The 13,588-nt window shown below is 44.5% G+C and overlaps 1 protein-coding gene across 1 annotated transcript; it reads right to left on the reverse strand.

Annotated features, from left to right (window-relative positions):
- Positions 1–500: 500 nt before the first annotated feature.
- Positions 501–13,165, reverse strand: LOC116514108 (actin, alpha skeletal muscle-like). The gene is given in 5 exon segments (XM_032225563.1): positions 501–644; positions 8,042–8,225; positions 9,018–9,207; positions 9,517–9,608; positions 13,089–13,165. Coding segments are annotated over 5 exon segments (663 nt in total). The 5' UTR covers positions 13,142–13,165.
- Positions 13,166–13,588: the final 423 nt, after the last annotated feature.

The following is a 13,588-nucleotide window of genomic DNA, read 5'->3' on the forward strand; positions in this document are numbered from 1 at the left end:
TCAAAAATGGCGATTACAGGGTCCCATGTAATATTGCAACCATCCTAAATATATGCTGCTTGACAAGCACCTGAATTGTAATCATGTGATTGTGGGGATGCAATGACAGTTGTAAGTGCAAGGACCTAATAAGTCACTAATTTTATCATAACTTCGAATGGTTGCTAAACGAAAGCTTGTAAGTCAAGGACTAATTGTACCCTTAACTGTTCACAAAACACAAAATACTCAAAAGGGGTGGGAAAATTCCTAATGCACAGTTTGTTCTTGGGGGTGGGGAAGAGTTTGAAGAAGTAGCTTTCCAATTATCATAGTTACCCTTTGCTTATTACTGGAATGAAAAATCTGATGCATATTTTAGGCACCAGAAAACAACACTTAATTAATTGGCAAAACCATTTATTATATTTTTAGAAGTGTAGGAGAAAAAAACTAAAATACGCCCGCACTCCCTTAGAAAGTAGTAAGAAATCACAAGGGAACCCCTTATAGTAAATTTCTCAAAAGCATTTGCAATGGACAATGGATGGACTTGCTTCTTCATATTCATCTTTGCTGATCCACATTTGCTGGAAAGTTGACAGAGAAGCTGATACGGAACCTCTAATCCAAACAGAGTATTTACGTTCTGGAGGGGCAATTATCTAGAAAAAGTTTTTAAAAAAAGAAATGAATGCAAAAGTCTGTCAATGATATCGCTCATAATGGTTAAAGAGACTTCTGTTTAATTTCATTTATAATTATTGTAGAAAATGGAGACAATGCAGCATGCAGTTATAATATCTACAATAATTTACAAGGTTCTACGGAAACCAAGACAATTGTTTAAAACAAACACTTATTAATCTACTTCTTGACAAATTCTGTGGTGGTCTTTGATTTTTTTTTTAGCTCAGTTTAAACTGAATGATTTAAACTGCTCTAGACCAAAAGCTCAGGGACGTCACATAAAAGCAGCCTAAGAACCCTTGAAAAGCAGCAGCTACATCTGAGTCTAACATGCCAATCATACTTGTGTTTTTCCATAAAACTTTGATCCTTTCTCCTGAGTGGTATGGCTGGTTTATACTACAAGTAGTCCTCAACTTACAGTATAACCATTCATTTAGTGGCCCTTCAAAGTTACAACAGCAATGAAAAAAGTGACTTATGACCATTTTTCACACTTACAACCACTGCAGCATTCCTGTGGTCCCTTGATCAAAACTGGCAATAGGGTCATTTTTATGATGGTTGCAGTGTCCTGGAGTCATGTGATCACCTTTTGTGACCTTCTGACAAGCAAAGTCATTGAGAAAGCCATATTTACTAAACAACCATGTCGCTGACTTTACATCTGCAGTGAATCACTTAACAACTGCGGCAAGAAAGGTTGTAAAATGGGGCAAAATTCACTTAACAAATGCCTCACTTAGCAACAGATATTTTGGGGTCAATTGTGATTGTAAATTGAGGACTATGTATACCTCTTAAGATTACTGTATCATCCAGACCAGAGGTGGTATTCAGCAGGTTCTGACCATTTCTAAGAATTGGTAGTGGAAATTTTGAGTAGTTCAGAGAACCGGTAAATACCACCTTTGACTGGCCCTGTCCCCATCTATTCTCTGCCTCCCGAGTCCCAGATGATCAGGAGAGAATGGGGATTTTGCAGTATCCTTTCCCTGGAGCGGGGAGGGAATGGAGATTTTACAGTATCCTTCCCCTGTAATGCTCACAAAGCCACGCCCACCAAGCCATGCCACGCCCACCAAGCCTTGCCCACAGAACGGGTAGTAAAAAAAATTGAATCCCACCACTGAGATACCATACATCTCTATAAATAAGCCAGAAAACAAACAATATTCTCTAATTAAATTGCACCAGCACCCAGAATATGATACAGAAAGCCACAAACAACAGATGGCCATATCCTGCCACTTCACTCCAGGAAAGAGCTAACAGGCTTGTAGTTTGTCTTGTGATCCAAATCTATTCCTATATGGCAGGATGGTGGGAAGGGAAAAAAAGGTTATGGAAATTTTATTTTAAAAATCAAAAAGTCTTTTTTTTTAAGGTATCACTTCTTGCTAGAGCAAAAGTGGCCTTCTTGGAAGAACAGTTTAAAACTAGATAGAACATTTGCTAAATTTGTGTATTCCAGTGTCAAGAAAGATAAGTGCATCATTAAGATGAATAGCAAGTGAGGTGTGTAAATACTTTTCATTGTATTAAAAATACAATAGATTATGATATCCCCAACCAGGTCCTACCCGAACGTTCTTCTCAGCGTGGCGCAGGACGGTCCAGGAATGGGTTGTTCAATCCTTATTTGCCCAAAGAGACTTGAGTCAGAATTGAAACCATGTCTCCAGCTTCCCCTGCAGATATCCAATTCCGACGAGGCACAGCTCCAACTAGAGAAACAAAGGAAGAACAGGTCCTGCCCGCAGCATTAGTAGCCCTCGGGGACACAGACCTAACCAAAAACTACAACTAGGGTGGGACCATCCTGCACCAGACTGAAAAAAATGTTCAGGTAGGATCAACGTTCTTTCTCCAGCTGATGGTGCAGGAGGGTCCAGGAATGGGACATACCAAAGCGGCAGTCCTAGGGCGGGAACTCACTGGTTCGTGGCACCTGAGGGAGCATGTACTCCCTGCAGCACCCTACGCCCAAATGATGCCTCTGCCGACGCAAACACATCCAATCTATAATGCTTAATAAAAGAGGATGGGGAAACGCACGTCACAGCTCTACAAACATCTCCAATTGGGACCTGAGTGGCCACGTGGCTGTGGTGGCCACACTCCTAGTCGAATGAGCCGTTATCCCCTGTGGTACCGGTTTGCCTCTCTCCTCATAAGTCCTGGCAGTACAAGCTCACAGCCAGCATCTAATAGTCGAGGAGGACACCTGTGACCTCATGGCAGAAGGCTGAAAAGAAACAAACAACATCTCTGTTGTCCTGGTGGGCACCGTTCTCTTTATGTAAATACGGAGGACTCTCCGCATGTCCAGCTTGTGCCATGACTTCTCCTTTCTATGAGAGGGGTTAGGGCAGAAGTCCGGTAGAATTAACTCCTGCCTCTCTATGAAAATAGGAATTTATCTTGGGGATAAAGGCGGGATCAAGCCTCAGTACAACCATGTTAGGTTGGAAAATACAAAGGTCCTCCCTGACAGAGAGGGCACCTAGCTCCGAAATCCTCCTAGACGACGTAATGGCAACTAGGAAGACCACCTTTAAAGTGAGAAACTGCAAGGACACAGTCCTCAGTGGTTCAAAGGCAGGATCCACTAGGACCAGGAGGACCGTGGACAAATCCCAAGATGGGAACCTGTGAACTACCAGGGGCCGAAGGTTAGCCACCCCCCATAGAAATCTCTTCACCACCAGATGATGGCCCAGGCTCTCCTGACCATCCAAGACCAGGACAGTCGACAGGGCCGAGACTTGTCTCCAAAGTGTGTTTTGGGCCAACCCCCTATCGAGCCCATCCTGGAGGAATTCCAGGATGTTAGGTAGCAAAGGGTCCACACACGCCTCATGGCACCAAGTACAGAAAGTGGACCACGTGGCATTATAAAGCCTGGTCATGGCTGGGCATCTGGAAGCTACGATGGTTTGTATCACCCGCGAGGAGAACCTTGCCTCTCTTAAGATCTCCCTCTCAAATACCAGGCAGTCAACTGGAGCCATTGAGACTCCGGATGGACCAGGATGCCCTGGTGTAGGAAGATCTTCTCCTGCAGGATTCTCCAGGGTTTGACAATGGACAGACCTAAGAGGTCCGCGAACCAAGATCTGTGTGGCCAGTATGGGGTGACCATGATTACCTCCGCCTCTTCCTTCACTATCTTCCCCAACACCCCTGAAATCAATGGAAGTGGGGGAAATGCATAAAGCAAACCCGGGGGCCACCTGCTGCGTAGGGCACTGCTCCTCTCCACTTCCTGAGTTGGGAACCACGTGAAAAACCTGGGGAGCTGGGTGTTTTCCGGGCAAGTGAAGAGGTCCACCACTGACCATCCGAATCTCCTGCAAATCTCTTCTAATAGTTCTGGTTCCAGCTGCCACTCAGTCTGGTCCACTGTGGCTCTGCTGAGCCACTCTGCTTGGTGATTGGTGTCTCCGGATATGTGTTCTGCCTTGATGGACAACAGGTGCTTCTCCGCCCAATGGCCCAGCGCTGAAATTCCACCCAGAGGGCTCTGTTTACATGCGCCTTCGTGGCCACATTGTCCGTCAGGAGTAGGACGTGTCTTTGCTCTACAAGAGCCTGAAAGTGTCAAAGGGCCAGATGAGCCACACGCAGCTCCAGCCAGTTTATGTTATGTGTAAGATCCAGAGGGGACCAGCGACCCTGGGCCAGCTGTGTCTCCAGCAATGTCCCCTAGTCATACAGGCTTGCGTCCGTGGTCAGAGTAAGTCAGTCTGGCTCCCTGAACATCCATTGGCTAGCACTGGGGAAACCCACCACCTTAGGGAGAGTCTCACATGGGGGGGGGGGGTACTCGAACTTGAAAAGACAAGGTGCTGCACTTGCTCCTTTGGTACGGGAGCAAGAACCACTGGAGAGTTCTAGCAGGGAACAAGATCTATACATGAAATCATCTTCCCAAACAACTGAGATAAGGTGACTATGGGCACACAACATTCTCTCTGTACCTGGTTGACCAGTTTCACTAGACTAGCCCTGCAATCCTGGGACAGGAACACCATGCCGGAGGAGGAATCTATGATCGCTCCCAAATGCAACAGGATGGTAGAAGGTTGCATGTGGCTCTTCTGGAAGTTTACGGAGAACCCATACCTCTGCAGGGTCTCCACTGTCAGGCCTAGATCTTGAAGGGACCGCTCTGGTGACTCTGCCTGGAGGAGGATATCATCTAAATAACAATGAAGTGTGATGTGAACCATTCTGAGGTGAGCAGCCAGGGCTGCCAGGAAGTCCTGGGAGCCGAGGCAAGGCTGAAGGGAAGAGCCCTATACTGGTAATGGTTACCAGCATAGGAAAACCTAAGGAACTTCCTGTGCTCAGGGAGGATAGATACATGAAGGTAAGCCTCTGTCAAATCAATGGAAGTGAGGGAGTCACCTTCCCTGATACCTTCCAGAATGAAACGAAGGGATGCCATCTTAAACCGTTTGTAAATTAAGTAGTGGTTCAACCTTTTAAGGTCAAGGATCGCCCTCCAACCCGCAGAGGACTTTGGAACCACAAAGAGGTTGGAATAAAAATCCCTGCCCCGGCCTTCCTGGGAAACCACTTCCACCGCCTGGATCTCATCAGGTGGTCTATTGCCTGTCGCATGAGCTGTCTCTTAAGTGTGCATTTGGAGGACGTAAACATACGAAAGGAATTTGAGGGGACGGATAGGAATTCCAGTCACAGGCCAAACTTTACCGTATTGAAGACCCAGAGATCCGAAGTAATATTCTCCCATCGGTCGGCAAACAATGCCAATGGGCCACCAATGGGAGCCGTCCAGACCCGCTCATTTATTCTGGCAGAAGGGGTGTCTGCCCTCCCTGAAAGGGCCATTTACCCTGGGGTTGGAAATGTGACCGTCAGCTTCTACTTCGCTTTGGCCTCCGCCTGTTAATTTCGAAGCCACACCATCCGCCTAGCTGAAACAGAGGAAGAAAGAGCCCCGGAAGCAAACTTAGCGGCGTTCAAGGTCACTGAGTTGCAGCCATGACCTTGCTGATGTTCTGAAGCAGCCTCACATCGTGCACTGGGACATGCTCCTGCATTTGCTCAAGCCACATCAGCGTGGCACGATTGAAGAAGGAGGCAGAGGAAGTGGCCTTAATCACCCATGTTGCTACCAGGAAGGTCTTACGCAATGCCAGTTCAGTCCTCTTATTTTCTGCCTTTAAGTTGTCGGCCACATCACTCACCACCATGGGAGTTGGAGGAGCCAGAGCAGCTACAGGAGTGTCCACCTCTGGAACCTGTAATGCCTGGGAGAAATCAGGCTCCATATTATAGAACAGTCTGTCATTCCCACCTGGGGTAGGGAAGTACCTGGCTTGGCCCACTGCTTCTGGATGACATCCAGAAACAGTTTCGGTACAGGGATCTCCTATTTTCATGCCACGGGTTCCACAAAGAAACACTTTTTCTTTGGTGCTGCCTTAGAAGTCAAACCTCAGTCCTGGCCTCCTTCTCCTTCTGTTTCCCTCCTCCATCTCAGCGGCTGCAATGCTCCTGGCTTTAAAAAGCAAGAAATGGAACAAATTAGGAGGAAACAACCCGGCAAAGGCAGGGGAATCCGATGCCAAACCTTCATCATCAGAAAGCTCCATCTCATTTTGTTCCTTCTCTTCCTGGAGTGAAACCTCACTCCTCAGCGAAGGAGAGACCTCTCTCTGTGTTCTGTCTGGGCGAGCAACTGGATCCTGGATATGTCTGCACTTGGCCTCCAACAGCTCTGCATCCGCCTGGTCAGGTGGGTGACCCTGGAGGGCTATGCCATGTGCAATGGCTCGATGAATAAGAGATTGAATGTTATCAGGCAAGTCCTCAAATTCATCAATGTCATGACTGCGCCCAGGCCTAGGAGCCAGCGAGTGCCTGTGTCCTGGTTCAGGAGCAGGTATAATGCGTGGAAGCGGATGGTACTCGCCTTCCTTGCCCTCAACCTCCGAAAGTGGGGATGAGATGGAACTGGCCCTTGGGGATGCAGAAATCCTTGAAAGAGAAGGGGATGGAGAAAGTGGAACCACCCTTAGGAGAGGGGGACCTCACCAAAGACAGAGGAGCCTTATCTCTGCCTCCCTGCCTGGACTTCTCCCCATCTCCTGAACCCCCTTGCCTGGGTGGGCTGTGCTTCACCAGTGGACGAGGATCCTGGGGGGAACCCTTCCTCTTCTTGGAGCTCTTCGAGGGAGCTGCCGAAGTCACCCCAGAGCTACTTTCACCAAGGGAATCAGTCATGGCACTGTAGTGATCTGTGTGCCTCAAGGTCTCACTCTACCCAGTTCAGCAACCAGCACAGTAATCTGCAACTGTTCTCACCGGAGCCGACACTTGCAATGAGCCTCGTGATAGCAACAAAATGGCTGCTGACCATGTGGCCCACCGAATGCTCAAACAAAATGGCCACTGCCTCATGGCCACTAACAAAATGGCCACCACCATGAGGTCCTCCCCAAGATGGCCACCACCCAATAAGGTCTCCCAAAACAAATAGCTGCCCCAGGGCCCCATACTCACGAGGGAGAAGCCTTTGGGGAAAACCAGCAGTGCTGGTGAGCAAATGGCCCCGAGAACGTCCAGTCAGCCATGCAGCTCTCCCATAAGTCCAGTCAGCACAGCACGCCCTCTTGTCGTCTCTCTGGCTACACGGGAATGCCGGCACACCACACCCGCGTTCCCCGTACCAGCAGCCTTGATGTCCGTCCACTGCAGCCCCTGAGAACCAGCAGCAACGCAGGGAAACCTCCCTGGCCTCTTACAAGCCAGTAATCAGAATCAAGCCAAACGGAGCTGCAATAGACTCTGATGGCCGGCACAGCTGGCTGCTTACTTGTGAGGAACCTGGGAACCTCCATGAGAATCCAGCCAACACAATTTACTATCCTAACACAAGCAGGTGGGAAAGAATTTGTGAGCCAAGTTGAAGCACCTTCCTTCTGCTAATAACATTAAAGATAAGTGAAATAAATAAATAAATGAAAAACTATTCTGAGGAAGAAACCAATTTTCACTCACAGTAAAAAAAAATTACATCTCTTTCCAGGCAAAACTGAGTCGGAATTGGATATCTGCAGGGGAAGCTGGAGGCGTGGTTTCAATTCAGACTCAGTCTCTTGGGCAAATAAGGATTGAACAACCCATTCCTGGACCCTCCTGCGCCATCAGCTGGAGAATGTATGCCATTGATTCGGATTTCTATATCTTTGATATCTGCATCTTTCTTCATAAAACCTTTTATTTGTTTCTTTGAACAGAAATCAGATAATATATGAAAACAGCATTCTTTCCTAGGTAATATTTCAGGAATTAATTATTAAATATCTGTTAGCTGAATATTAAACATAATATTTACTTTAATTTTCATAGTACTTGGAGCCAGTGCTGTGATTTCTTTCTGCATATGATCACCAATACCAGGGTACATGGTTGTTCCTCCAGAAAGCACATTATTGGCATAAAGATCTTTACCGATATCAATATCACATTTCATGATGCTGTTGTAAGTTGTTTCATGGATCCCAGCAGATTCTATTCCAGTAAAGAAATAAAATTAACGGATCAAAGATTTCAAATTAGACTGCTTTTCCAAATCGGTGCCAAGAATGTAGTAGATGATTATATATTGTTTGATAATCTATAATCGTTTTCAGCCAAATGCATGATTTCTTTTATCCAGTTTATAAACACATCCAGATTTTATTTGGATGTCTTTATAAGAAAGGCATTTAAGGATGCCTATTGATATGATTAAATAATCACAGGATTTATATCCCAGCAGTCTACATGTAGACATGTAAATAAATTTCTCCCTGTCTTCTGTCAATTTGAAAATCTACCAATATTCATGTCAATATAAAAATCATATCCAAAGGTATATTTATTTATTTTTTAAAAAACTCTTACACTGTTCCTGACTATAAAACAAATCAGTTATGCAACAATCACAAGGCAGACACATCCACAGGTTCACTAAGACATTCAACAAGAGCTTTAGCATACTTAAAGCATAAATGAGCTATGGTGGTGCAGTGGTTAGAATGCAGTACTGCAGGCTTCTGCTGGTTGCTGGCTGCAGTTCAGCAGTTCAGATCACACCAGGCTCAAGGTTGACTCAACCTTCCATCCTTCTGAGGTGTCTAAAATGAGGACCCAGATTGTTGGGGGCAAGAGGCTGACTCTGTAAACTGCTTAGAGAGGGCTATAAAAGCACTGTGAAGCGGTATATAAGTGTAAGTGCTATTGCTATAAGGAGTTTTGTACCACATAATGTCATCTTTGTTCAGCAGAGTCAAGCCACATAAAGAAGGGGAACATGTCCAGGCCTACCTATGAACGATGGCTGGAAGAGAGTTTCAGGTCATCGAAATCTTTCATTGCCAATCGTGTTGACTTGGCCATTGGGAAGTTCGTAGCTCTTCTCCAAAGAAGATGAAGAAGCAGCAATAGCCATTTCTTTCTCAAAATCCAGAGCCACGTAGCATAACTTTTCCTTAATATATCGCACAATCTCATGCTCCGCTGAAAATAGCCAATGAAATATTCAACACGGAGAACAATTGAAACAAGATTGAATAGGGGGATGAAAGGATTATAGTAATGTTAAGGAGGGACGGGGAGATCTGTAACTGCAAGGAAAAAGGGCATAAAGTTGGTCATGAACAACTTTGGTTAATCTAAAACATCAATAATGCTTAAGTTTCCCAGTAATATTTTATTAATACAGATTAATGAAAACCTTTTGATAAGAAAAGACAGGTAGCACTTTATGCTGTTTTTATGGATAATATTGTGGACAAACAAAGCAGCTTTAACAACAATGCTGATCACTTGTAGTAACAAAAGAATATCCTCTCTCTGTAAGAATTTTCATGAGATAATCAGTGAGATCTCTTCCAGACAGATCTAGTCTCATGATAGCATGTGGCATGGTATAACCTTCATACATAGGTACATTATGTATCACGCCATCTCCAGAGTCCAGAACAATTCCTATGAAAGCAGAAACTTTCATAGGAAGAGCCTTCTCTGTTGCTGCTCCGGCCCTCTGGAACGAGCTTCCCGTGGAGATCCGGACCCTTACTACCCTCCCGGCCTTCCGTAAAGCTACTAAGTCCTGGCTGTTCCGACGGGCTGGGGGCTGTTGAAGTATCTAGCCCCATTTCAATTGTGAATGTTGTGTATTTTTAAATTGTTGTTTTGTCCTATTTATCCCCCTTTCCCTGTTTTATTGTGAGATGCCCGGAGTCTTCGGGAGTGGGCGGCATACAAAACTAATAAAACAACAAACAAACAAACAAACAAACAGAAACAGAATGTCAATTTTTTTCATTGCAATCCTCACTCTTTGCTTTTTAACATTTTTGTCTCTGAAAGGAAAAATTACAGGCTTTCCTCCCCTTGCATCAAACCGTGGCACAAACATACCCTTAGAAAATCCATTTTCTGCCATATTCCCATAAGGTTGCTTTCATTTCATCCCCAGCCCATAAGTTACACAGTTTTAAATCATCTGAATAATCAACTGGGATTAAAGTAATTGTAGCTCCTTAACCTGGCACTATCCAAGAGAAACTGAAGGTATAAACATAAGATCTTTCACACTTCGACACCCATTTCCTTGGAGATAAGTGAAGTGATTGGAAGTGACTAAGAAGACAAATAAAAGAGGCAAAATATATATCAGTTTATGCAGAAGCAGAAAAGCTGCAAGACTTGGATGGTGCCAAAGATCTTTCATAAGATCTGATTCTTCCCTTGGGCGATGGGCCAAGATACTGTGTGGGCTCACGATCAGGACTATGATTATGTGGTTTATGAATCATTCTTAGTGAAATGAGTTGTTTTGCTTGTTCTTAAATATTAACGATTCCTTTTATTGGACTGTAACCACCCAGGGTTATACAATGTACTGTATGGTGGCCATGTAAGTCAAATAAATAAGCAATAGGATCAATACCATATTGATACGCTTCTCTGCTGATTCAGAAATGGGTGAATGTCTCTTTAGTTCAGACCATCAAGTAACTCTCCCTATTATCTGTATTCTAAGTGGCTCTTTCCTTCTGCAGAGGAAAAAAACTGCTGACCAGTAACAGCAGCAACTGCCTCTCCCTTGGCATTGAGTTTAAATTTCAATCATTTTTTCATTTTAAAAAAGGGATCTCAAACAATTTGTGAAGATTCCCAAATGCTGATGTATCAAGATTTAGACTGATCTTCCAAACCTGTACCTTTTTACAGAATAAAACATAGCAACCTTAATGTACATAGAAGCCAAGGGCACAGGGTAGGAGAACGAATGATGTCTGCTGCTGCAGTTACAAATGATGTGCCCTTCACATATAGGCTATGCATCAAATGCTCAGGAACCATTGGCCAAAAAACAAAAGTATTGATTTAATTATTTACGTAGGTCAAGTAGCCTCTACTGACCAGTCTCTTTGCTGCTGTTGGCACAGCTCACCATTTCATTGCAACCCCTCAGACTGGCTATCACAGAGTCAGGTGGTAGAGATGCTGGTTTGTCAGAAAATAAAATATCCCAAATAGTGTTTGCTAGTATCCCTGTTTCTATAGCTACAAAATGACGTACTCAAGCCCTGGACATAAAGACACTTTATTGAATATGTGTAAATTAATTGTGTTACAAATATTCAATATATCAGAGTATGAAAATACAACACATCCTAATGCAACTGTAGACAAGGACACATATTTCTGTCTATCTTTGTTAAATGATTTAAAGTAATCTTGGAAAAAATGATAACGTGCAATCCTTTCCTATAGTCAAGTTAGTTGAGATACTGTGCTATGTTCAAAGCAGAGATGGATTCCTGCCAGTTCGGCCCAATTCGGCCCGATTCGCCTGAACCAGTAGTGGTATGGCAGTCTGGGTTGCCAGAACTGGCAGTGATCCAGGCCTGCCATGCCCCTGAACCGGTTCTCTGGTCATTGCTGTTGCTGCCACCATCTTGCTTTTTTGTTATGTGCATGCGCAGAACAATTTTAATTGAACTGTGCATGTGTGCACTGTACACATCCAGCACGCACGCATGAGCAAAGCATGCGCATGAGCACAACAGCAGTAAAACCGGCCAGAACCCATTCCTGGTTCAAATACTATACTTATATTGCCATTTGTTTCATCCTTGCTTCAAATTATGTTTCATATTTGAATATCTAAATTTATTTAATTTTATAACATTACAGGTAAGAATAGAGACATTATATCATACCTGAACATTTGTTTATCACAATATCACTGAGGATGGGGTAGATTTTATTAAAATAAAAGCTTCCCTATATGAAATCAATAAGGAGTATTTTCTCATAAAGTTTGGTTGGATAAAAATCATTGTACTGTGTATCAGTGCTCAATGCAAGAGAAAATGGAAGGTGATGGATATATTCATAGACCAGTGATGGGCAACCTTTTTGGCGTGGTGTGTCAAAAATCGGCAAAAAATCGAGCATAACTCGCGTTGTGTGTCACTTCGACAAAAACATAATTTTGCGCAATTTATAGTTTAAACTACAAAAATGTATAATTGCAATATATAATTGTATTTAATAAACCAAAAACAAATTATTTAACATACCTGCTTAGTAACTTCTTTGTTCATCAGTCGATTTCGTATGTTGCCCTTGATATTATTGAACTTGTTTGGGGTGCCGTGAACCAGGGCTGTGGAGTCGGCTGCTTCCAGCTCCACGTCCTCATCAACATGCCGCTCCAGCCCGCCCCTGCTATGAATATTCCTAGTGACGCGAGGGCGAAGAATATGAATATTCATAGCGGGGGCGGGCTGGAGCGGCATGTTGATGAGGACGTGGAACTGGAAGCAGCAGATTCCACAGCCCTGCCGTGAACTGAGATAAGTGAGGGGGAGGGCGAATTCTTTAACTAACCTGCCTATTAGTGACTTTTTTGTTGCTGAATTTCATTGGCTAAATCTTCAATTGAAGGTTGGTATTTTGTACACTTCAGGCCCGTAACCGACAGTCCCAGGAGTAGACTCTCTGTGCTGGCCTGACTGGAGAGAGGCGCGCACTGTTCCCGCGCTCCTCTCCTGCGGGTCCTCCCTCGCCGCGCTGATGACGTGTGTGCGCATGGCACGCACGCCTTACCAGCAGCCCCTGCGCTCAGAAAGGGGCGGCGGCGATACAGTGAGTGTGGGCGGGGGAGATCACACGTCCCGCCCCCCCCCGTTCCTCCAGCACAGATTCTTTCATCCTCAGCGGCCGTGCAGGAGCCGAGGATGAATCGCATGAAATCCTGTGCGTGTCACCCCAAATGGCTACGCGTGTCAGCACTGACACGCGTGTCATAGGTTCGCCATCACTGTCATAGACATACATTTTTAAAAAAAGTTAATAGAAACTACAATCAAAATCTATTGGTAGTTTGTCCAGATGCATAGAAGGAGAGAACAGCTTGAATGGCCACGTACATTGCTGGTACTTTGAACGTTTCAGATATTATCTATAGGTGAAAAGCATATTAGCAACTCCGAATACGGAGAGAGAACAGCCATAGTCCTACACTAAGGCATGGCACAGAAATTATCTTAAGAGCATACAACTTGGAATTATGTTAAAGGATGTAAATTCCAGATAAAAGTTAGGAATAAAAATTCTAACACTATGAGCAATTTCACAGTAAATGTAATTTCAAAGGAAGATGGTGAGAAACCTTGCACTAGTTGTGTTCTAGTGAAGGCTGGATAGCTATCCACGGTTCCACCACAAAACCGCGCTCGACTAAACCACGTCCGACTAAACCACGTAGCTGATGTCATCAACAGGGCGACAACAGCGCGGAGACAGAAGCACGCTGTAAACCCTAAACCTAAAATTAACACCTATATCTAAACCCAACCCCCCCTAAACCTAATCCTAA

The sequence above is a fragment of the Thamnophis elegans genome, chromosome 1 (assembly GCF_009769535.1).
Source record: "Thamnophis elegans isolate rThaEle1 chromosome 1, rThaEle1.pri, whole genome shotgun sequence".
NCBI classification, from domain to species: domain Eukaryota; kingdom Metazoa; phylum Chordata; class Lepidosauria; order Squamata; family Colubridae; genus Thamnophis; species Thamnophis elegans.